Source organism: Lepidochelys olivacea, assembly GCF_965140295.1.
Source record: "Lepidochelys olivacea isolate rLepOli2 genome assembly, chromosome: 4".
NCBI lineage: Eukaryota > Metazoa > Chordata > Testudines > Cheloniidae > Lepidochelys > Lepidochelys olivacea.
In genome coordinates, this window is record NC_140414.1 from 98,716,442 (window position 1) to 98,743,131 (window position 26,690).

A 26,690-nucleotide genomic window follows, 5' to 3' on the forward strand; every position below is an offset into this window, starting at 1 on the left:
AGCACAAATTGTACTGAATTTGCAAAAAGAAAAGGAGTACTTGTGGCACCTTAGAGACTAACCAATTTATTTGAGCATAAGCCTTCGTGAGCTACAGCTCACTTCATCGGATGCAGTGAAGCTGTAGCTCACGAAAGCTCATGCGCTAATAAATTGGTTAGTCTCTAAGGTGCCACAAGTCCTCCTTTTCTTTTTGGGAATACAGACTAACATGGCTGTTACTCTGAAACCTGCTTGTAAATGATGGTTTCCATGGTGACTCACCACTCCCAGGTCACACAGACCAACCACGGGAAGAAGGAACACCTAAAAGTCAGTTCAAGGAAAAAATACCTTTTTTTAGATGATACAGAGAGGGAAGAGTTTCTTAAAATCCTAGAGTATGTGTGTGTTGGGTTTTTTTTTTTTTTAAATACACACCAAACCTCTCTCATATGGAATTGTTTTTTTAAAATGAAGGCAAAAAAGGCAGGAAGAGTAACCCTGCAATTGAATTGTGGACCCAAAACTGCTTCTAATTCAGTACAGGTTTCAGAGTAACAGCCGTGTTAGTCTGTATTCGCAAAAAGAAAAGGAGTACTTGTGGCACCTTAGAGACTAACCAATTTATTTGAGCATAAGCTTTCGTGAGCTACAGCTTCACTGCATCCGATGAACTGAGCTGTAGCTCACGAAAGCTTATGCTCAAATAAATTGGTTAGTCTCTAAGGTGCCACAAGTACTCCTTTGGATTTACAAGCAGTAACCCAGGAGGTGAAATTCAACAGCAGCTGCAGAAGTGGCTTTAGAGTGTATAAATAGACTTTTGGAGCAGACCAATGACACAGACTCACCACTTGCATACAGGTCCTGTCTGGTACAACACCCTCACTCCTCCTTCCCTCGCCTCCCACCCAAATCTATAACATGATCTTGAAAAAACACAATTGGGGGCATATGGTGAATGGCTCCTCTGAATCCCCAAGATAGCACAATCTGAGCTATTTACATAATCCTTCCCATTTGTGGCACACAAGGGATTCTCCAAACAAAATAAAAATGAAAAGGTCCTTTCCCCACTCCTTCCCTTGATATAGAATCAGAGAAAAAGACAAAAGTGGCCAGTCTTTTCATCACCCTTTTGGGGTTTGGCTTATTTCTAGGTTTAAATCAAGGTTAAAGTCTGTCTCCAGCCTCTCCTTTTATTTATCCTAAATTCATACCTGATCCACGCAGTCTCAGGGACAGAAAGGTGTCCCTAGCTTCTGTTTGCCAGAAGCTGGGAATGGGCAATGGGGATAGATCACTTTATATTACCCGTTCTGTTCATTGCCTCTGGGGCACCTGGCACTGGCCACTGTCAGAAGACAGGATACAGAGCTAGATGGACCTTTGGTCTGACCCAGTATGCCTAATCTTATGTAAGGTGTGAGACTTTCTCCTTATTGGTCAATCTTTGTAATCAGCCATCTCCCTAGTAGTCACCACATCTTCCTGGGGAAGGGTCCCCCCCCCCCCTTTTAAACTTCCCCCTCCAGGCAGAACAAGCCTATAGATATCTGGTTAGTGCTGTCTGCTCCCAGAGGAGCTTGCTAGCCTTCTCCTTAGGAGACAAAAGGTGTGCCTGCTCACAAGGCGAAACAGCTCACATTTTAAACAGAGATGATCCTAAATTGTCTACCAGATCCAAAAACCAGTGACTGGGGATCGGGGAAAGAGTATGGATCCAGCTCTGAATTTTGTGGCTCACACCCCTGTTTATAATGACTTGAAACCCAAAACCGAACTCAATGTTGGGGAAGTTCAGATCTGGGTTTGCTTTTACTTCCACACCTCCTGATTTGGGCCAATGTGTCATTTCAAAACACAGTCTCTAACATCCTCCACGTGCCAGCACTGGAGATCTCTGAGCAAGGACAGTTCTAAACTCCACGGTAATTGGAGAGTCTGGTTTTATGGGTGACAGACTGCGAGAGGGGAGGGAAATGATAAACGGTTTGGGAAAATGCAGGGTCACTAGGTGCCCCCCAAATCATTAAACCCTGTTTTCCCTCCTGTCACTGTGCAGTAAGATTTCGCTGCACAAGCCTCAAGAAGCAGGTGGTTCGTGAGTAAATCCAAAGGGCAGAGCAGAAAACTTGGCCGAGGAGGCTGCACCGCGCACAGGATATAGGAAAAACTTGCAGCTTCCTTTCCCTCAGCGTAGCCGCCTTGTAAAATGAAAGTACATAAGCCCCACCAGGGGGCTGGGCTGCCGGGTTCCGCTCTCCGGCGGGGCAGTGGGAGGAGGAAGAGAAGGGGGGGGGGCATCTAATTGGTCACCTTCCCCCTCTCCCCCCCCCCCCCCCCTCCGGGAGGGCTAGGCTTCAAGGCAGTCTCGCTCTGCATCGCCAGTTCCAGGGCTCAGCTTCTTGCAGCAGCAGCAGCGCTCGGCTCAAGCCGCGATCGCAGGTACGGGCAGCGCTGCTGGGTTGGGCGGCTCCTCTTTTCCCACCTGCTGGTACAGGGGGTGGCAGCGAGGTGGTGAGGTGAGGGGCTTAGGTGGAGGAAGCGGACAGTTTGCATCCCCTGGCAAACGTGGGGGAGCTGCTCTAACAAGGAAGAAATAGTTCTGCCGAGGCAACTCCCAGGGTGTGTGCTTCTCTTACCTAGAGGTTTCTCTCTTTCCGGCTTGGGGCACCTGTGACACCAAGGCTGATTGATGGCTGAGCCATATCCAGGAGAGCTAAGGAAGGGGTAATTGGCCCTAATTCATATCGTGTAGAATGCGCCTAGATTCTGCAGTGATAGATTCATCTGAAATAATAGTTCATTTTAGCTGTTAATGTGCCCCCCCCCCGTTGTCTGCGAAGACAAGGGAGTAAACAAATAAGTACAATAAGTGATATATCCCACCAGTCAGTGGAAAAAGGCAGACAGGTAAATTATCTGCCTGGCCTGATAGACTTTCATGATCATTTCATAAGCGAGCAATATCAAGAGAGTTTTCTGCTTCTGATAAGGGTAACACTAGTTTCACAAATTGGGATAATGTAGATGAAAGGTTTTATCTATGCATTTTTAAATTTGTCTCACTGCAACACCCTCAGCAATCACAGCGGTGTGTATTGTCTCTTATATTACCTAAAATATACCCAACAAATACAGTGTATTTTTAATTTAAGAAATCAGACTTGGATGGTTGTTTACAATGGCTAAAAATGGAAATAAGATAGAACTGATTAACAGTCTTGCTCTGCAACAACATTGTAGTCAGTGGGTGGGATGTCATGATATTATTTTATCTTGTGATTTTTATCAAGTAACTAAGAAAAGAACCAACATCATTGCAGAACCTTTTGGACACACTATTTTTTAAAAAATCTATATAAAAAGTGATTAAAATTACTAAAGTGTGTAGTTTTAGGATTGGTCAATGTACATTGTTTATAAAATTAAACCATGTAAACACAATAAGCTGTAAAATGTTTTACTTTTTATGCAGATGTTTATATCTTCAAATCTAAAAAGAAAATGTCTTGTGTAAGACAATGCAACTTTGTACTTCATGCTGTCTAGTCAGCGATTGTGATAAGATTCCTAACTTCTATTAGCCAGTGAGGTCTTACTTGTTTGCTGTTTTCATTTGCCTTTATTTTCTTTGGTCCCCCTTCTTTTCTCACTGCTGAAATTTAAGCCTTAGTTTAAAAATGCTAGAGCATGCTTTTGTTTGTAACAAAAGTTAACATTAGCATGTAAACACACAAAAAAATTAGCTCTGCTGCAGAAATGAGATAACCAGATAACATGGAAGAAATATCAAGACAATAGTATATTAACGGCTGTTGTGATGAAAAAGGCCTGATTTTCCTGTCTGAACATTTTGAGGAATGCAAATGACTTTACTAAGAGCTGCTGTGTGGTTTGCATCTGTGGCATAAATATTTTCATTACTATGTAGAAGGGCACAAACAATAACTGTTGATTCAAGTAGTCCCAAAATATGGGGTGTTTATATCCTAGAGTTTAGTTCTAGTATATACTTTTCTTAAAAACCTATGGACAAAGTGGTCCAATAGAGTCACGTTGTATAAGCTGTCAACAACCATGGCATGCTGCTACATGTAGTATTTTATGTAATACAAGAGACCAGATCCTTATCCCACTGAAGTAAGTGACAGAGCTGCCACTGACAATAAAGGGACCAAAATTTGGCCCTCTTCTCTTCATCCCAATGGGCCCTGTATACATTTGGGGCCAAATTAATTGGTTGTGTAACTGGACAACCCTCTGGAAGTCAACAGAATTGCACCTGTTTTACCAATGCTGAATTTGGCCTCAAAACTTCATATAAAACCTATTGTTCAATAAATAGGCATTTCCACCTCAGAGTATCCTTCTCATAGCCTGTCGTCCCCCGTCCCCCCCCACTCGATTTTTATACACATTTTAGACTAGAAATATAAAAAAGTAAAAAATTATATTTGGCAGAGTGGGAACGCGGAGAGTCAGCTGGAATGTGTATGTCATTTCTGTCTTTTTTGATAAAACAGGAACCAAATAGCAGTGATTGGTTATTTATTTGATTATCACCCTTTCATGCTGGGAATTATAAGTCACCCTCTGCCTCAGACTAAGCCTGTCAGACAATTATTTACAGTAAGGATAATAAAAGCAGAAAAAACACCATGCCATATAAAGCTTTACCCAGAACTAAAACGATGACAAATAATAAGGGTTGGTTTTACAACAGGACTAGAGGAAAAGAGGAGGTTCTACACACAAGGGGTGACAGTAGTCAGAATAAAACATGCATTTGAAAAAGAAAAACAATTTCAGGTGTTTCTTGAAAGTAGGGTGGGATGGACTGAGATGGGTATCAAGGAAGATTATAGTTCCTCGCTGTAGAGGCCAATACAGCAAAGAGCCTGCTAAAGCATGATGGCAGAATCCCTAAAAAGTGAGAGGTCTACTGAAATGAGGCCTAGAGAGGAATTCCTGAATGTAGAGAGGGTCTACATCCTTACTGAGGTTGCTCTTGGTAATCGTATTGTACCACCCAACTACCTAGGTACTTGGGGAGAAAAGATGAATCTTTAGAGGGGAAAAAGGGTACTCTGGTTGGCATAGATGACCCCCATCAGAGATCCTTTTAGGGCCAAGGTCAATAAACTATCTAGCTCCTGAACATCAGATTGAGGCAATATCAGTTTTATCTAATAAAATATTTTCTGGTTAAGGGGGAGAGAAATATTTATCTTCATCAGAATTAATCCTCAAAAATGACAGAGAGAAATTTAATGTCCTTTTGCATTTCTTGCTTCTTACACATTTATACTAAGTTGTGTGTATAGAGGAAGTTCCTGGCATTATCTTGTTTTTCATCCATGCATCTGCATGATATTTCATTAGTAAATGGTTGGAACAACTGAAAATTGGATAGATTGTTTAGACTCTGAATAACTGTAGATTATAATTTTGCATGGGAGATCCAGCTATTTTAAATAATTTATTCATTATAAGGCTAGAAGGAACCATTGTGATTATCTGACATGACTTCCTGCATAACACAGGCCATAAGACTGTCTTGAATTAATTCCTTTTTGAACTAGAGCATTATCTTCTGGAAGAAAATCCAATCTAGATTTAAAAAAAATTGCCAGTGATGGAAAAAAAAATCTACCACAACCTTTTGTAGTTTATTCCAGTTGTTATTTATCCTTGTTAAAAATTTGCACCTTATTTTTTGTCTGAATTAATTTAGCTTCAACTTCCAGCTGTTGGATCTAATCAGTCCTTTGTCTGCTAGATTGAGGAACCCTTTATTATGGAATTTTTGTCCCCCGTTCAGGTACTTATAAACTATGACGAAATTACCCCATAATATTCTTTATTAAGTTAAATAGATTGAACTCCTAGGCTTAGATCCACAAAGGTACTTAGGTGCCTAAGTCCCAGTTTTAAGTACTATTGTGCAATCCACAAAACCCTTGGCTGCTGCCTACCCCTGTAAGCACCAAAAATTTATTTGCTGCCTGAGTTTTTGCTGTGAAAGTTCCCTAGGTACCCAAGTTTCTGCCTCTGGAAATGTGCACTGCTGCCTCACTCTAGGCATCCAGATGCCCACTTCCCACCTAAGGCCCCATGTGATCCTCAAACCAGATAAGCAGAGGAACATCTATCTGACCCGTAGAGCTTGATCTGGTAGGTAGCCTCTGAGTATGCCTACCAAATTGGGTCCCATTTAAAACTCTCTGGAGGAGGCACCACGGCACCACCCACCTTATTACTTTTAGCTCATGGTTTAGCACACTCACCTGGGATGTGAGAGACCCAGATTCAATACAGCCCTGTGTCTGATGGATTTTAACAGGGATCTCCCACTTCCTAGGAGAATGCTCTAACTACTGAACTATGGGATATTTTCATGTGGGTCTCTCTTCTGTTGAGGCTGTTCCACTTTGGATAAATAGAGAAGGGGAATTGGACCCTGGTCTCCCACCTACTAAGTGGGTCCCCTAGCCATCAGGCCGTAGAATCACTCTCTCTGGCCTAATCTCATAGTGAGTGCTCTAACCACCAGGCTAAATGTTATAAGGTGGGCACCACAACCTACTCCTCCTCTGGCCATTTTGTGTAGAATGAGGTTGGTACCTAACTCATTCTCACTAGAAACAGCTTAGGCACCTGTCTGACTCAGAGAAGGGTTTCTGGTTGTGGATCACTAGCAGAGATGGGCACCTGCCTGCAGTCCTGACTATCTTTGTGAGACAGGTAGGGTTTAGGACACACCCCTCTTGTAGGTATCTCCCCAGGGACTAGCTTAGGCAGATCCCCACCTTGGATACCGGCTTTTGAAGATTGCATTCTCAGGCGCCTATTTCTCCTGTCCCCTTCATTGTGTAGGGAGCCTAGGTGCCCAACTCAGGCTTTGTGGATCCCATTGTTCCAGTAGTTTTCTAGGCACCTACAAGTTAGGCAGTGCAATGATCAGCTTAAGGCCCTTTGTGGATCTGGACCCTGGAGTCTGTCATTATCGGGTATATTTTCCAATCCTTTAATCATTCTTGTGGCTCTTCTCTGAACCGCTCCAATTTATCATCATCCTTCTTGAATTGTAGATAGCAGAACTGGTTTTACACCGGTGCCAAATAGAGAGGTAAAATAACCTCTTGATTCCTACTTGAGATTCCCCCTGTTTATACATCCAAGTCTTGCATTAGCTCTTTTAGTCACAGATTTGCACTGGAAAGACAAGACTGTATCCAGGTAGCTGCTAGAGACACAATTTGGCTCTCTCAAACTATGTGAACAATTTAGAGGAGTGAACAGATGGTACAGAGGAAAAAGCCTATGTCATACCGAAAACTGTATAAAGAAACACCGTGGTAAAATGTGCGTATCGCTGGCACTCTTGCTAGTTTGATATTGCATGTGGTATGAGTTTTTAAAAATATTTGGGGATGTGGTCTGATTTCTGTATAAGAGTAGAAAGATCAGTGATTATGCTGTTTAAAGTGCTGGTCTACAGAAATAGTTAAGTGAAGAGAAGGAAGTAGGGCTTGAGTAAACAGATGATTCAAACAATCTACCTTTGGTAGAAATAATTTTTAAAAAAGTGTTTACAAATAGGGAGTGCCATCCCCATGTCGATTTGAGATAGTGGTTTTTCTGAAGATTTACATCTTGCCCCAAATGTTGCTTCTGGTATGACATTTGTTTGATGTTCCCCAAAGTGTCAGAAAGATTTAAATTGGCCCTTTGTTCTTTGTCAATATAAAATTAGTGAGAAAACCAGCTGTGGAGCTGTTACAGGAAATAACTTCCCTACCTTCCAAGCGTGCAACAAGAATTAATATTGAACAGTAGGCCAATTGCTACTGTGCAAACAGCCTTTAGAATTCCCAAAAGGAACAAAACTGCAGACTCTAGTTTATCAGAGTAGACATTTTTCTAGCTCTTGATCACCAGAGCAGCATACAAGAAAAAGGAACTTGCTACAAAGATCACCAGGTTCTCCTCCCAAATTTCAACATTACCTACTTTTTAAGCCTGTGGAGTGCTGCTCTCCCGATCAAGAGAAACTTGTAGTAGAAGAAACCCTGAGGTAGCAATTCTGTCTTTGATTAAATTGTATGGTCAGAATTGCAGAGCTGATAAATTCTGGCTGCTCTACGCTCAGTAGAATCAATGGACTCTGCTCCCTACCATCTTACGTTTCTCTAGCTCAATAAAGTGCCATTACTGGGTGAGCTCACGTCCATATGCATGCTAGTGCTAACAGTCATTCTCCTCTTTTACCAATGAAAATAGGTCCTAGAACAAAATAAATATAGTCTCCCCTTGATTGTGAATGAACAAATAAAATTTACCCACAAATGCAACAAAATCTTCTTACTAGTTCAAATGCGTCTTTCATTTATTGGGTCCTGCTGACAGATATAAAAGGAATGAGCCTCAGCCCCATTTATTCTCACAGCAATTTAACTCTTCCTGCCCAGATTCCTTAACCCTGCAGGCCTGAAATGGAAAACCTGCTTTTGGTCTTGGTTCTACTTGGATAGTCCCTGTCCAGCTGTCCAGGGTTTTCTGCGTCCCAGATGAGCATTTTCCCATCACACAAAGTTAACGTTTGTTAGTAGACAAATAAAAAAGGTGTTGAGTTTGTACTATACTTTGTGTATTAATTAGAAATGGGTCTAAGCTGCAAAGTTCAGATTGAAGCTTTTCCATACTTTGGGAGGGTTTGGATCTGGCAAAATCCAATATGACAAAGTGAACGCATAGCTACTGTAGGAATAAAGCCAACCCCAAAAGTTAAAAAAAAAAATCATAAGTGTGCCTAAAAAATTTAGACAATTTTTTTTTTACTACCTCCTGATTTTTGAGCTCCCCTGCCCACTTCAAATGTGAGAGAGACAATTAGTATTGACAACTCTCTCAAATTTATAGTGAGTAACATAATTCTGGCCACTGATGAAGGAGATTTCTCTAGAAGACATCAGTGAGATTAGGGCCGCATTGTGCTAGGCATTATATAAACAAAGAGTAAGAGACAGTCCTTCCATGAAAAGTTACAATCTAGTGCAAAATGTTATTTGTGAGAGTTAAAATTTTTTTTTATTATATCTCTCTATATATCTATACTGCCCTGCTAATCCTATATTACGTAGTAGACTATTTACTGCTGACACTAAGTTACTTTAACAGGATCTTAAAAATTAGTTTCTAGATAGAGACGTGGACTGAAATAACTCTTGTGAATGAAGTAAGATTCTCTATTTGCAGAAGAGGTGTGGCAATGACATGAACAATAAATATAAAATATTTCTTAAGCTATTTTAAAGATTACACACACCATGTATGGTATAAAGAAAAGGAGTACTTGTGGCACCTTAGAGACTAACAAATTTATTTGAGCATAAGCTTTCGTGAGCTACAGCTCACTTCCTCAGATGTATGGTATGCGTCTAAATGTTTCAATGTGTATGATTAATATTTAAATTGATAGTCAACAACTGTTTTCTTTCTTCACTTTTGTGCTCACAGCCATACCAAGGTATTCATGACACCTTTTAAGTGGCAGAGCTTCAGTTCTAAGTTCTTTCCAGTTCTCTAAGGTGAATTGCTCACTCACCAGGAACTAGTCTAAAAGCAGGAACTTATTGAAAGTTATTGTAAACATACTTTAGAACAGGGGCTCTCAAACTATTTTCTGGAACCCCCGTTGAAAATATTTCAGGCTCTGATGACCCCCCACCAAACGAAAAAAAAAAAAAGTAGTGATGACCCCTTCCCCCATACCATTCTTACTTCTGCTGGCAGCAGCGCAGCCTTCAGTGCTGGGCACCAGGCGAGCAGCTGCCACTCTGCAGCCACCCAGCTCAGAAGGCAGTGCAGAAGTAAAGTAGCAGTACCATGACCCCCTCCCTCCTACAATTGGTTGGCAACCCCCTTTTGGGTCGGGACCCCCAGTGTGAGAAATGCTACATTAGAGGAACAGTTCAGGTACAAAAAACAGAGCTATTGGGGTCAGGGGTTATATTGATTCCAAATCTCACATAATCTGTTCCTAGTTTTCCCTTGTGCATGCCACATGACCACTACACAATATACTGTGAATAATGGTCTCTGCTTGAGAAAGACTGGAACAACAAGGGGATTTATGGTTAATCAGGACTAGAGTATGATGCAAGAGTTGTATACCAGCAGTATTTACTACTCCTGACACTACTGTTAAAGAGCCATGATTCCCTCTCTTTCATAAGCACTAGACTCATTCACAAACTCATCTTCTTGAAATAGATCAGCTGATTCTAGCAACCATAAAGAACAATATGATGAGAAAAATGTTGCTAATAGTATAGCTCTCGGGGAATATTTTTCATGCTTCTACTTTTCTATGTACCTGACTGTTTTGTTTGGTTTTTAATTTTTTGCACCAAGTAGGTAAAGAATATCACAAATACAAAAGGGGATCTGATTTGAACGTAGCAGTTAAAGGCAAAATAGTCCGAGTAACTTTATACATATTACAGGGCTTTTACCTGTGAGAAGAAAGCCAAAACTAGGATTGTTTAGCCCAAAGAGAATGAGTAAGAACTCTTTTTTAAAAAAAGATTGAGATAATAAAATCTGATCAGTCCCTCCTTTTTCCATTATTCCATAATATGAAAACAAGGGTTGCTCCAAGTTAATAGCAGGCATATTTAAAACAAAAAGAAAAACTTCATACATGATGATTATTTTCTCTTTATTTTCAAGTGTGGCAATGAGAGTGGTGCTGCAGAAGGCACAAAATAAGACACTCAGTTCTCAGCCCAAAGTATTTTCCATCCATGAGGCAAAATGAAGAAGGCACCCTAGGGAGCTGAGAGGAAAGAATAACTTGTAGTCAGCCTGGGGAAATCCTATTACCTATTGCAGGAGGTCATAGTCAAGAGTTGTGGCTTTAACAACAAAGAGTCTGGATAAATTTATGACCATTTGTAATTAAACATGCTAAGATAAGAGGAATCACATTTCATGCTATCAAGTGTAAACTCTTAATTTCAGGGATCAAGAGGGAACCTCCATATTGCTTTTCCCACTTAAGTGTGGATATATTTCACCTTTTATGGAGGCAAGTAATGTAAACCACTGTTAGAGGCAGGATACTGGATATGATGAATCACTGGTCCAGTCTGATAAGGTGAAACACATCCATGCAGCCTGACTCTTTAAGAGAGACTACCTCTAATTTTCAGAATTGCATTGGCTATTTATCCCCTCTGATAATTGAAAAAGCTCTTTGGCCTGGATCGGATCTTGAGCTATTTTTACTCGATTGTGACTATTGTCTTGAATGGAGTTACTCCTGATTTACACTGAATTAAATGAGAAAAGAACCAGGGCTCTGTGTCCCGTGTACTTCAATGGCGTTCAAAGGCATGTGTTTATCTCCTCAAGTCTGTATATAGCATACCACAAGCTTAAAAAACAAAAAAAGTGTAGTTGTGAAAAACATAGTGCCCCACTCCCTGGGAATGTGTGTTTGCGTTTTGCCATCACAAAGAACAGTGTGGTTTTCACCCTGAAATCCCACTCATCTGAGAGAATCTGCTAGAGGCAAAGTTGCCCTTGCAAATAATGCATTTCATGTGTACTATGGACAATTATATCTAGTAATCCAATTTACACACAGGCCCATTTTCACACAGATTGAGATTTTGCACATCTTTGGGTACAGTTTTGAAGTCTGTCTTAAAATTTGACTGAGTCACATTTTTGCTGTTTAAAATAAAACTAGCACGTGTCAGAGAGGAGTGGGAGTTTGAGAGTCTCTGCTTTCATCAAAAGCAAACCAACGTGTTTCGACTTCTCCTTTCTGGTAGCATTAATACACTTAAAATCTCCCTTTGTGCATTTTTTTTTCCTGTTTCCACTTTTGAAATCATATGACAGACTTCGGTAACAACCAGTTTGTTATATTTATATGAAATTTACCTTTAATAGATTTTTTAAAATTTGTTTATCGGTTTCATACAATATACTAGCAGACTGAGTACAGAGGTAGAAGGCTTACTGCTTTTCACCTCTTAACTAACATAGGACCCAGTTCTGCAATCCTTACTCATAATGAGTGGTAGTTACTCACAGGACTAATCCCACACTGGCTACTCATGAGTAACTACTACTCAGTTGAGTAAGGGCTGCAGATTTGGGATCAGAATTGAGATATCTGTACGTGCTATGAAACTGTACCCATCCCAACTTTCTACAAAATCAATTCTTTAAATTGAAGCAGGAAAGTTAACATGATAAACATAATATTTAGCCTATTATGTAAACAGCAGTCCCAGACTGCTGGTACTTTCAAGCAATTCATTTGTCTGACTGGCAAAACAAAGCTTGGAGAAGAACAGTTGTGCAGGATAGGAGGAGGAGAGATTTAAAAACCAGTTTCTGGATGGGAGCTCATCAGTTAAGCATAGTGGCTTTGCTCCACAGAACATGAATTACCAGATAAATAATGAGCAGTACTTGTGGCACCTTAGAGTCTACCAAATTTAGTCTCTAAATCCCCACCATTAACCGCAGCCTGGACCAGTCCATACAAGAGATCCACTTCATGGACACTACAGTGCAAATAAGTGATGGTCACATAAGCACCACCCTATACCGGAAACTTACTGACTGCTACACTTACCTACATGTCTCCAGCTTTCATCCAGACCACATCACACGATCCATTATCTACAGCCAAGCTCTAAGATACAACCGCATTTGCTCCAACCCCTCAGACAGGGACAAATACCTACAGGATCTCTATTAAGCGTTCTTAAAACTACAATACCCACCTGGTGAAGTGAAGAAACAGATTGGCAGAACCAGAAGGGTACCCAGAAGTCACCTACTACAGAACAGGTCCAACAAAGAAAGTAACAGAACGCCACTAGCCATCACCTAGAGCCCCCAACTAAAACCTCTCTAGCACATCATTAAGGAGCTACAGCCTATCCTAAAGGACAATCCCTCACTCTCACAGACCTTGGGAGACAGACCAGTCCACACTTACAGTCAGCCCCCAACCTGAAGCCAATGCTCACCTGCAGCTACACACCACACAACAAAAAACACTAACCCAGGAACCTATCCCTACAACAAACCCCGTTGCCAACTCTGTCCACATATCTAGTCAAGGGACACCATCATAGGACCTAGCCACATGAGCCACACCATCAGGGGCTTGTTCACCTGCACATCTACAAATGTGATATATGTCATCATGTGCCAGCAGTACCCCTCTGCCATGTACATTGGCCAAACCGGACAGTCTCTATGCAAAAGTGTAAATGGACACAAATCAGATATCAAGAATTCAAACATTCAAAAACCAGTCGGAGAACACTTCAATCTCCCTGGAGACTCAGACTTAAAAGTGACAATTTCTCAACAAAAAAACCCAAAAACTTTCCAAACCAGACTTCAGCGAGAAACTGCAGAACTGGAATTAATTTGAAAATTTGAAGTTTCATGGACACCATCAAATTAGGCCCGAATAAAGACTGGGAGTGGATGGGTCACTACAAAAACTAATTTCCCCATGCTAATTTCCCCCTACTGTTATTCACACCTTTTTGTCAACTGTTTGAAATGGGCCACCCTGATTACATTGGCCTCATTACCACTACAAAAGTGATTTTTCCTCCTGTTGAGAGTAGCCCACTTCCACTTTAATTGAATTGTCTCGTTAGCACTGACCCCCCACTTGGTAAGGCAACTCCCATCTTTTCATGTACTGTGTATATATACCTGCCTTCTGTATTTTCCACTCCATGCATCTGAGGAAGTAGGTTTTAGCCCATAAAAGCTTATGCCCAAATACATGTCAGTCTCTAAGGTGCCACAAGTACCCCTCGTTGTTTTTGCTGATACAGACTAACACAAAACCTACCAGATAAATGTTATCATACCTAAGGTGGGGTCAAAACTTGGAAAAAATATAGAGAGTTCAGTTGGGTTTTATTTTTGGTTTTGCTATTCTGGCTAATGACATTCAGATTTGTGTCAAACATATTTCCGGTAACATTTGAGATTGTTGGTGGAAGGTTTATTTCCACTGTTTTTCTGAACCATTCTGTCAGATTTCATCTTGCACAAATGTCTGTATGGTTCATCAAAAAGTGAAAATCCAGTAGGACATTATTTAGATGTAAAAAGGTGCAGGCCAGATTTGGCTGCCTTATCCCCTTGCTATTTATTGGAACATCCACTCTGAAATGCTTATCATCCCTATGAAGCTTAACATTAAACTTTGAAAACATTTCTTCAGCTGGTATAAATGCTTTAAGTTTCATCACCAAGCTCACAGTGAATAATTGTTTCAATGAGAGACTACAATTCAATGTTTGGGAATGGGAGTAGGAGATCTGGGTTCCAGGACCAGCTCTACTTCTGACTCGTAACATGACACTAGTCAGATTTCTCACTCTCTCCATGTCTTTTCCCCATCTGGAAAAGGGGAATGCTGATATGCATCTTTGTAAAGAGCTTTGATCTCTACAGATGACAAGAGCTGTATAATAGTATTTAACATGTATATTGACAGATTTAGGAGTAAGGTTCTCACCTATTGGTATTTGTTATGAGGAACCAAATAAGCATGTTGTGATGGCATGCCAGTACACTTGCATGTCTGCCTCATGTAAAGTTGACTCATTGCATATTGACACAAAGTTTTGACACCTAAAATAAAGTTGGAAGGTATTAATGGCTTGATTTTTCAGAGGTGCTGAGCATTGCAACTGCCACTGATTTCTATGGTAGTTGTGGGTACTCACAAACTCTGCAAATTAGATTATAATTGCTACCACGTGAGATAGGCCTGCAAGAACTGGGGCAGATCCTTGACAACAGGTATTGTGAAAATCGGGAAGGGTGGCAACCTGAAACTCACAACTGGCTGGAACAAGATGAGTGATGTGTCATCGGAGGGCAGTTTCAGTTTCTAAATAATGATTTAATAAGTAGTAGAATGCTTGAACGAAGTTGCAGAAGGAAGAATCAAAACCTGCAGTGATGAAGCACAGGTATTGATATTTTGGTGCCTTACAAGTAAGTTAGATTGTGTGGACTCTTCTAAGAACTATTACTATTCTGAAAAGGAAAGTTTAAAAATAACGTGTGAGGGTTTAGTTATGCTGACTCATTTTTAGGAGTGGAAGTTGTGGATAAAAAGCCCCCGCTGCCTGAAAAATGTACAGTTATGTAATCAGCTACAGATTCTACAATAGATCCTGCTAAGCTCCTCAAATAGTAATATATTGTTAGAATAATAGGGAGTTGGTTCCCAATTATAGGGGTGTGCATTAAACAATGTTTGTGTAAATAATCACCAGTAGCAAACAGGATTGTGTTTCCACAGGGTTGACAGTGACTGATCTTTTTTAGAAAAAATGCATTGTCTTTGTTTAAAGTATTTTTTGTGGTTTAGGACTGTTCTGATTTAGTGGTGGCTGGCAATGCAGTTTTGAAATCCCAGTTAATTTTGCTTTTGTCTTACATGCCTCTGTAGGTTTTAAATGCTTAAAATAGAATAGAATTATGGGATTACAAACTGAGGCAAATATTGATTGGTATCACTTTCACCTGCCATCTGGAACAGCAATTAGTTTAACAGAACACAATGGAGGCGAGAGAGAGAGAGAGACACACCGAAATTGGGAAAGGGAGGAAGAAATTGTAGACAGGAATATTTTAAGATGGACTGCAGTCAGCACTGAATATTTTTTAAGTCATTGAAGAATTTGTATTTTCTTACCTATCCTTCTCCTATCAACTCTGTGTCTGATCTTTTCTTTTTTAAAAAGGAGTGTCAAACTGATCCCCAAATTTGATGCTTGAGTAAGTGATGTGAGCAGATAAGACGAGTGCTAGCTATAATAATCTTTCTTCACCACAGGAAAGCAGTTTTATCAAATGATCAGCAAAATGAAGTGTGTGTGTGTGTGTGTCATATATATATATATATACACACACACACATATATATGACACACACACACACACTTTTCATATATATGCCTGTGCATGCATGAGTGAGAGAGGGAGAAAGTTCTTGTTACTCTTTAGCCAGCTATATATTTATAAGAATATAAAAAAGTACCACTTCAACTTTTATCACCGTTTAGATGTAAATTTCTGATCTGTTTTCATAGTTTTTAAATTTACATGTAAACCCTGGACTCATTTTATAGTAGATGCACAAATATACAGTACTTTGAGAGGATGGAATAGCTGCTGTGAGTGAATCTATATCTGTGCAGGTGAGCAGGTAGAGATGTATGGGGAGGGGGGTAAGAGAGCTGGTAGAACAAACAACAAGGGACACTCAGTGACAGGACCAGACTAGGAGAAGAGGTGAAGGTTATAATTTCACATGCTGTCACCATAAATGATGTAACATTAAACAATTTTTAAAATTTATTAACTATTTGGGTCTAGATGGAGACTAAAGCAAAAGGTGGACTGGGCAGTGACATAGAAGGCACCCAAATTTTGTTTAAAATTATTATAATGTAATATTTGAGAGGGTTTGTAGCTTTTTGAATATTTTTAGCACAGTATTGAGAGATTGGTCATTTTATCCATTCTATATCTGTATAGTTCACCAAGAATTTATAAGGACAAACTTACATATATTTCCTGAATGAATTTTGAAACATTCAGTTGTGCAATGATGTGCTAATGGACTTGGACACTGAACTCCCTTTCTCATTAATGGGAAGGCCTTTGCCTCCAGGCACATGATAAATAACAGCCATAAATTAGAACCTTTAGAAAGCTGAAGACACCTGTTTATAGGTGGAAGGGAAAAATTCTCACTTGTTGATTTGGGGAACTTTCAGTATTTGCCTAGAGCTTTTTTTTTTTTTTTTTTTTCCAAACTTTGACATTTCCAGTCACTAGTGCCTCATGTGAGAGCTCATTTTTAATCTTAGACCTCACAAGACATTTTGGCCCAAATTTTCAAACACGTCCACTAATATTGGGTGCTTTAGTTTTGGGGCGCTCAACTTGAGATATTGAAGACCCAACTTCCAGAGACATTGAACACCCACAACTCCATCTGACTGGTACCAATTACAGTGGGAAGACTATTAAACAGGTCTGATATCTACATAAAGACTGTGTGAGTTCACTGATAAGGATTTTTAAAGGTGACTAGCAATTCTGAGTGCCCCAATTGTTAGGTGCCCAATTTGAGACACTTTTTAAAGGGGCCTGATTATGAGAACCAGGTACTAGGCACTTTCTGAAATTGGACACCCAAAAATTGATGTACCCCAAATCACTAATCATTTCTGAAATCTTGTCCAATATAATTTGAGGTGAATTTTCAAAACATGATCTCTATTACATATTCACTTTTTGTATATTACCATTTATGCATACAAATAATATGCAAAATTACATGTGCACAAATGGAGGCCATTTTGAAAATGTGGCCCAGTGTATCTAAAATAAATGTCAGAACAAATTGGTACCGATTGTGCCACTTTTCTTTTGCCTTGTATCCCTATCTTGAATTCCTGCCTCTGAACAATAGTTTCCTGTTGAATTTATGATGTCTATTAAAAAATATGAACCGTGAGAGAGTTATAAAAATAATGAGCATGAAATTTTTTTTCCCCAACTGCTGAAACTGTCATAGGAACAGTAGGAAGGAACTGTTATTCATATAGACTTCTTATTGTGCAACAGTTTTAAATGGTTATTTATCTGAAGTATTTCTCAAGGTTTATGGGGAGTTATTTAGAGATAACATCTCAGTAAAGCCTCTAGTACACACCAATCCTCTGCATATGATCTCTTACACCAGCCTTGGCTGATTAACAGTCTCTGATGTACAGTCCAAATTTTAAATAAAATTCATGCCTAGCCTTAAGAGTGAATACAGAATTGTAGCTCATGGAGACTGTAGATCTAAGCATGTGATATTCCATTTTGATCCATATGGTATCCATACACAAGATATGGGGTGCTGCAATTAACTTAATTTTTTGTCAGTCAGGTACAGCCCTCAGGCTCCTGGCAATGTGCCAATGTAGCCCTCAGTTGAACAGTGTTTGAACATTCCTGTCTAATAGTTAACTTTTGTTAATTTCCAGGATGTTGGATCAGAGTTATATTTTCCAAAGTTTTCAGGTAGCTTCACTTGCTACCACCATCCCTTTTCAATGCAACAATACAAACAGTCTATATTAATCTATAGGCCTCTTTTTCACCCAAAAGTCTAATATAGTATAGTAAAGCTCTCTTCTCTCCCCCCTCCCCCTTTACAGGATTTGATATTCAATGGCTGGAAACAGAGATATCAAGTGGCCAAAATGAATGTGAACCCTATCTTAGAGGAGGTTCTGATTAAAAGATCACAACAGAAGAAAAGAACTTCTCCCTTAAATTACAAAGAAAGGCTTTTCGTGCTTACAGAATCAATGTTGACATACTATGAAGGTCGAGCAGAGGTAGGAGATAAGGTTTTATATTCCATTGCCTTTGTTCTTTCTTGAGAAAAAGACTTGCTTTTTTGTATTAATGGTTTTCTTCCTGTAATATATTGAATCTTTTCTGTTCTGGGAGGTGTGATAGCTGTGGGTGCTACTGAATGGGTATTATCCATCACTTCCCTGATGGATAGCACAGATTTATGGAGACTTAAATGATCAATCCATTCAAAAACAAGTGTAAACAAGGATCTAACCAAAGTCTCTGTCAACTATTAATCCATAAAATGATTTTAATACCACTTTCTGAGAAGTATTTAAGCCAGGATGATAATCTCAGCCTCCTGAGTACTGTGTTAGAAAGGCTTGAGCTACAGCAGGAAGTTTAAAGGTACCATTTCCTACAGGGCTGTTGAGTACTACAACCCCTGTTGAGCCTAAGACTCCCACATGTTAGTATAGGCACTCATGCAAGTACTCCCTCCAACCCCCCGTGCACACATTAATATCTCCCACCTGAGTTAGGTGGTGTTTTCAACCTGGGCTAGCAGACACTCCTCAGGATAAGGGTTAGAGCCTGGCTTCTGCCTTTGATCAGGCTGGTAACCTGCCCACTTTTCACTGAGCACGCTAGCTAAATCACTCAAGGGCTGATATTCCTCCAGTGCCTTCCCACAATTTCCACTTTGTGCCCAGAAGGACTGACAAGTTCTCAGAGATCACTGTGAAAGAACTATAGAGTTCAGCACAAAGAACCATGGATTATGCCCCCAGAATCTTAGCAACACACACTGTCGAGCACAGCACTAGTGAGGACATAGTAACTTGGGTATGACTTTGCAGTATAACTGCTCACACCCAGGCTAACTCTGCAGCAAAGACACACCCAAAGAGACAGGAACCAGTAGCATACACTAAGACAGAGAACACAGTCAGGCTACATTACAGCAACAATATTGTGTTTGCTTCATACATTATTAGATACAAGAGACTACATTACAAGAACATTGAGATTGCAAAAATCTAGCATTTTGCAAAAGTTAAGAAAGGCCAGGATTAAAATTGCTTGTAGCCTTGTCGACTGTACAACCCCATGTAGACCTTTTCCCCCTTATCTGCAGACTTTACTTCCCTTTGAATTTAGTTCATGTAAATGTAAGGAATGTGGCTAAATGGCCAATATTGGGACCCAAGCTTTTCTTGGTGTGTGTGTGTGTGTGTGGTGGGGGGGGGGGTTAGGACACTACCCCTTGCTGCTGCTCTTGGGGTACCAAGGACCCTGTTAGTGGCCCAGGAAGGTGGTAGAGGAGGGAAGGGGTCTGGTTTGCCCCTCACTCTGAGCTTCAGTCCCTCTCAATCCCTGCAGGTTTCTTACCCTCTTCAGTAGAGTTACCCTCAGTCCTTGACACTGGGGGAGGGAGTCTCTCTGTCCTGCTGGGGCAGAGTCATAGAATATCAAGGTTGGAAGGGACCTCAGGAGATCATCTAGTCCTCAGAAGTCTCCCTTCCTCTGACTCTAACCTCTCACCTCTAAGCAACAAACCTCCAAACTCCAGTCCTCTCTCCTTCCTTACAACCCCTGACTGCTTTAATTGACTACAGGTGCTCCAATTAACCGTAGTAACCTTTCCTAGGCTATAGGGAACTACGCTTTGGTTATCCTAGGGTTTATATGTCACCTCTCTGCTAGTACTCCCTGACCCTGCTGTATCACAGGAGAAACAGTATTTGATGTGAATAACTCAAGATAAGCCAAATTTTTCTCTCCTTTACACTGGTCTACTCATTTAACTGTGGTTACTGAAATGAAGCAGAACACAAGCTTGTTCTTTGCTACACTGGTAGCTGAATCATTGTGAGCACCAATTCAGCTATGGTCAGCAATAAGTAATTTTTGTAGCATAGACAAATTCTCTCACCCTCAAGTGAGCTCTGGAATCATTTTTATCAGACAACCTACACCTGATATGGACAAAAATATCCTCAAAATCAAAGGCTGGATTCTCTGCTCCACTAAGACCACTTTGTGCAGTTTAAGCAGCAGAAACTAGCCTTAAATGGCTGGAGATAGCCAGTGGAGAATTCCTTCTGTGCTTCCACCTGCAGAAAGTTGGTGGAGGTGGCTCTCTTGCCTCCTATGTCAGATGCCCCATCCAGGGCATAAGGGGAAGGAGGGGCACAACAGGGCATGGTGGAGCAGAGTGCCACTGTGCCTGATTCTCTACTGGATAATAGTGTATTACAAAGTTTATACCAGTTGTAGAATTTAGAGTAGGCCCCTTGCTGCTCTAACTTCCGCTGGGGCATGCAGCCAAAGATCAGAGAGATGCAAGTGGATCCCAGTAGCCACCACTCTCCACTAGAGAGCAGAGCTTAGACATAGTGGAGGATCAAGGCCCAGATGTATACTTGTATTACTATATTGACTACAGAGTTCACAGGTGTACTTGTCTTGGGACATGAATTAATCCCTCAATTTTCTGTGCACATGGCTTTGGTTTCAAAAGCTTCTTGGAACAGTTACCTAACCATGCATGTCTTGTCTCAGTTAACTAATGGCTCAAAATAAAGGTGAAGTTAACTAACACCTTTTCACTGCCACCCTGAGGAATCTCTCTTTTTTGACTGAAATTCTTTTGGATGCTAATTGGGCTTCCATTGATTTGACTCAGAGTATTATCTGAAGCAATTTTGCATTCTCTCTCTCTCTGGGTACTAAGTTTGGTGAGACAGGGTATATATTTTTCAATAACTTCATTTTAACAATATTTCTGCTGTATAGTAAATAGAAAGGATTGACACATGAAGGCCTCTCTGAAACACTGATGTTAGTGGTCCTTTGTGTCACTGAATAAGTGAAATGGAAGAGAGTCTGTTTTTTAGATTTCTGGCAGAGGTTGTAGATTTTTATCTGCAGTAAGTTAGTTGATGGTATATCTATGAACTAGATCATGTAGACAAACCTGATGATTCAATACTAAAGTAGTCACAGTGCCTCTGGTTCTTATATCTTTACTGTATTATAGTAGAACAGTTGAAGGGTTTCTGCTCAATCAGTTATCTGGTTGAAGTACAGTGGTTGAGTTTTTGGGCATTGTTAATAAAGGATAGATATGGATATGGCATAGAGCTAAACTGCAGGTTAGGGCTGATGTTTACAGTTAAGGTTGATGAGTAAGACTGGGAAATTATCAAGAGGATACCAGGGTATCTCCTTATACGCTCAGTTGCAGTGGTACCAGTCTCCGTCAAATGTGACATATTTAAGAACACTGGGCCATCTTCTGCTGTTGGATGCACATGCACAACTCCCCATGTAGCCAATGAAGCTGAGGCCTGAAATTCTGACGCAGTGTTTGCCTGAGGAATAACTGAGTAAAAAATGAATGAGGAGCCCGGGACTTGACCTTAGTTCAATAACTGGGCCAATCCATTAAAATGGACTCAATTAGTTAATATGCACAAGAGAAATGGTGGGTGGTTCATGACTGTAAGTAAAGAAACAAAATTAGATACAGAGTATGTCTGGTAACAGAAGTGGAATATTATATATATTTATAACAACAAAAGGGAGCCAAACATAGAGAAATGTTATTCTTGTAATGCAAGTGTGTATTCTAATGAACTGTACTGTATGCAATCATCAATTGGAGTAGGACTGATCCTTTTCACCATAAGCTGTGCAGAACACAGATTCTGTTCTTGGTTTGACATGTCCTACCTATGATAATGTGTCACAATGCTATTTAAATAATAAAAGCTGTCTAATAGCTGTGATTGAACAATACATTAAAACACTTTTTTTATTTAATAATTTGTTCTTAACCTGCTAATTGTCTCTTTATATCCATCCTTAAGCAACTTAGTCACAACAGACATATCAGGAAGGTGGTATTCATGGTGAATCTGGATTCTGCTGTCCTCTTAACAATGTAAAACTAGTAATGAAGAAGCTTACACTGTGAAATATTGTTGAAACAGAGATGATATGCAGTGCTTAAAGTGTGTGTGTGTGGGGGGGGGGTCCACAGACCTGCCATAAATAAATAAATAAAATATTGAGATGGTCACTGAAGAGCATACTCAAAGCACTGTCTTACCAAAGCTGCTCCTGCTCCCAGAGAGCCCTCCCCCACTTCACTCATACACTAATCATAAAATGAGTGCTTTATCAGTAAAACAAATCTGTATCACCAGGAAAGAGGGAGTGTTTTGCAGTTTAGTTGCAGCAGCCAGGTTTTAAAAAGGGAAACCACATACAGTACACTGCACGAAACTTTGGGGAGGGAAAATTTGGGCCAAGTACATTGGGGCAAAGCCTCAGACTTAGGAATAGTACCCAGGGAATTTTAGTGTTCCTGGTAAACAGATAGGATCTTTAAAGGTTTAATTTCTTCAAAATATCCTGCTTTTACAGAAAACAAGGAGAACAAAGAGCTTTATAAAAGATAACAAGGGAAAAAGAAGGACACCAAAAAATCTCAACAGTGGAGGTAGATACCAAGGATAACTTTAGCTCAATATGTTGTGGTGAGAAATTTAAGAACTAGTGAGAGAAGAAGGAGGTTATGGTTAAAGATGACTTCCATTTTTGGCTCAGATACTGTGAAACTGTTGTGTGGGTGCTGGAAAGATCGCGTGACTGCCTTACAGGATTGTACTAACAAGAAGATGCACAAGTGAATCAGTGATGGATTAAAATCCCCAAAACCTCACTAAGTTGTTGTGGAAAGAATCCTTACAGTCAATTTTTACATTGCAAAAGTGGCCAGTCAGAGCTGAAGATGATTGATCTAATCTGTAAAGATAAAAAACTTTCCAGAGATCTGCTCATCAAACAGGTGCAGGAGATGGAGGTAGGGAAATGGCTGTTGCCCTCATTTTAAAAACCTGAGTATGTTCACAGCCAGGGATACCAGATAGGCAGTGCAGAGGGGGCGGGCAGCTGCTCCCCTGAGGAGCAGTCCTGGGTTGCAAATGAACTGTCTACTGGCTCACCTGAGCATGAAGGCAGCCTGCTGGTGCTCTGAGTGGACCCCAGGGTTGCTTCAGAGCCCTGTTCTCACAGAAGAGCTGTGATTGACCCACAGCGCTGTCAGGCACTGCCGCTCTGGGTGGGACAAGGCACAAGTAAATCAGTGCACCCTGTGTACTTGTAGCTGGTGAGTCAGACTGCTTGGAAGAGGGGGTGGAATGAGGACCCCCCTTCATCCCTTGCTCTCTCTATGGATGTGTGATTGAGGGAAGCTATCTGATGGGGGCACTGCCTGGTGATTGAGGTAGAGTATAGCGGTGGGAGGCATTGCTAGGTGATCTGGGGGTGAGCACAGGGGCATTGCTTGGTGGGGGGCACTGCCAGGTGATTTGAGGTGAGTATGGGGTGAGGGCACTTTGGGGTGGGGGGCACTTGCAGGTGATTTGTATGGAGGTGGGAGGCACAGCTGAGTGATACAGGAAATAATCACAAAAAATGCTCCTGAAACAGACAAATTTTTACAGCTTAACCTTCAAAAAATCTTTTTTCAGCAGGAGCCCCTGCTGAAAGTTGCCCTCTCCTATTCAAATGTGAAATGGCAGACCATTTCATGGCTGGGAAGGAGAGCAACACAGCCCAGCTGGCACTCAGGGCCTGCTCTGCAGTATGCCAGCCAGGACCTGCATTGTGCCACATATTGGGCCTTCACCTGCCAGCTGAGGAAACCATGGTGGTGGTTCCTCTTGGCACTGGAGACCAGCCTGGTCTAGGAAGCAGACCTGTCACCCAACGGTCAGGGGCCCTCCAGCAGGGCAGGGAAGGGAAGGAATGGTTGTGTGTGTGTGTGTGTGGGGGGGGGGGAACCGGAGCTCTGTAAGGGGTTGGACTGATGGTGGGGACTTCCTTGAGGGCTGTGGAAAGGTCTGGGGTGTGTTGGGGGAGGAATTTTTGAGATATTTTGGTTGCTTCCTCCTCTTCCGTGCTTCCCCCCTCCCCCCCCCTTTTGCTATCCTTCTGGACCCCAGGGCTGATCATGACTTTGCAGATACAAGAATGAAGGAAAAAGTGCTGCCTTTGCCTCCACCACAGGCATGGCATAAAATCTGAAAAGCTGTTTGGCCAGGATTCAAAATGGGATTTAAACATTGCAGGGCTGACTTTTGCAATGCTTAACTTCCAGACACCTCAAAAATCATAGTAACTATGCTAGGATCCACAAATCTAGGATCCCAATACAAGGCCTGGGGAGAGTTATCAGAGTAGCAGCCGTGTTAGTCTGTATCCACAAAAAGAAAAGGAGTATTTGTGGCACCTGAGAGACTAACAAATATATTTGAGCATAAGCTTTTGTGAGCTACAGCTCACTCTCACGAAAGCTTATGCTCAAATAAATTTGTTAGTCTCTAAGGTGCCACAAGTCCTCCTTTTCTTTTTGGGGAGAGTTAGATGCATAAAAAAATGCAATCCACGAAAGCCAGCATGCAGGCAGGGAGCCACGAAAGCTAGCTAATGGGGAATGCACAGGAGAGGGGTGTGTCACAATCTGTGCCCTTCTTACAGAAACAGCCACATTCTAGGTTTTGCCTATCTCTGCTTGTCATCCACAACTCCCCACTCTGACTCAGGTAGCTTAGGGGCCTAAATTGTTTGCTGTGAGAATAAGGGAGACACCCCTCTCTCCATGCAAAACTAGTAGGTGGTAGTAGTGGCAGAGACAGCACTGCCTACTTTATAACTTTTTAGCCCAGTTCAATTTCCAGTTTCAATTCCCCCCCCTTCTGCCTGGGAGGAGAGAGGATATTAACAGCACTCTGTTAACTACCCTTATAACAGAGAGGAGGAATAGATCTCCTAGACATATCAGTGTAATACAGTAAAATACAGTGAAGAATTCAGTAAAACTTTCTGTAGGGAGAAGTCCTTTCTACTTAAATGTTTGCTGTTATTTTATTTAAATAAATATGTTAGTGTCAAGGTTCCTCCCCCACTCTGAACTCTAGGGTACAGATGTGGGGACCTGCATGAAAAACCTGCTAAACTTATCTTTACCAGCTTAGGTCAAAACTTCCCCAAGGTACAAAATATTACACCCGTTGTCCTTGGACTGGCCGCTACCACCACCAAAATAATACTGGTTACTGGGGAAGAGCTGTTTGGATGCGTCCTTCCTCCCAAAATACTTCCCAAAACCTTGCACCCCACTTCCTGGGCAAGGTTTGGTAAAAAGCCTCACCAATTTGCCTAGGTGACTACAGACCCAGACCCTTGGATCTTAAGAACAATGAACAATCCTCCCAACACTTGCACCCCCCTTTCCTGGGAAATGTTGGATAAAAAGCCTCACCAATTTGCATAGGTGACCACAGACCCAAACCCTTGGATCTGAGACAATGAAAAAGCATTCAGTTTTTTACAAGAAGACTTTTAATAAAAAATATAGAAGTAAATAGAAATAAAGAAATCCCCCCTGTAAAATCAGGATGGTAGATCTCTTACCGGGTAATTAGATTCAAAAACATAGAGAACCCCTCTAGGCAAAACCTTAAGTTACAAAAAAGATACACAGACAAATAGTTATTCTATTCAGCACAATTCTTTTCTCAGCCATTTAAAGAAATCATAATCTAACACATACCTAGCTAGATTATTTACTAAAAGTTCTAAGACTCCATTCCTGTTCTGTCCCTGGCAAGAGCAGCATACAGACAGACACAGACCCTCTGTTTCTCTCCCTCCTCCCAGCTTTTGAAAGTATCTTGTCTCCTCATTGGTCATTTTGGTCAGGTGCCAGCGAGGTTACCTTTAGCTTCTTAACCCTTTACAGGTGAGAGGAGCTTTCCCCTGGCCAGGAGGGATTTCAAAGGGGTTTACCCTTCCCTTTATATTTATGACAGTTAGTAATAGCAAATCATGAAATTCTCAGACCAGTTTTTATTTAAGTGCAAAATAATTTGGCTTGTGGTAGCTGGACACTCCCTTCCTTTGAATCAGGGCTCCTGAGTGTAATAGAACAACAGGGTAAAAGCAAATCTTGTTCTTGAGCATCTTATTAATGTGGAGGCTCAGCTAACATTGAATTAAATACTCTTGGGTAAATTCAGCCCTGGCATAAGTGAAGGAACTTTGCTTCAATGGAGCTGGACTTAGTGATGTCAAGGCCAAATTGGGCATTTTTCAGTTTTAATACCTCATTTCACGGGAAGGTACACTTTTCTGCATGAGCTGAAGTTTTAATCTAGGTCAGGGTTCCCACAGCAAAATTTTTGGTGG

The 26,690-nt window shown here is 41.0% G+C and overlaps 1 protein-coding gene across 1 annotated transcript in view; it reads left to right on the forward strand.

Moving 5' to 3' along the window:
• Window positions 1–2,349: 2,349 nt before the first annotated feature.
• Window positions 2,350–26,690, forward strand: part of TEC (tec protein tyrosine kinase) — a 93,230-nt gene continuing 68,889 nt past the window's right edge. Inside the window, exons 1-2 of the mRNA XM_084626413.1 lie at window positions 2,350–2,430; window positions 18,284–18,466. Coding sequence (XP_084482539.1) covers window positions 18,329–18,466 — 138 coding nt within the window. The 5' untranslated portion in view covers window positions 2,350–2,430; window positions 18,284–18,328. The remainder of the gene's footprint in view (window positions 2,431–18,283; window positions 18,467–26,690) is intronic.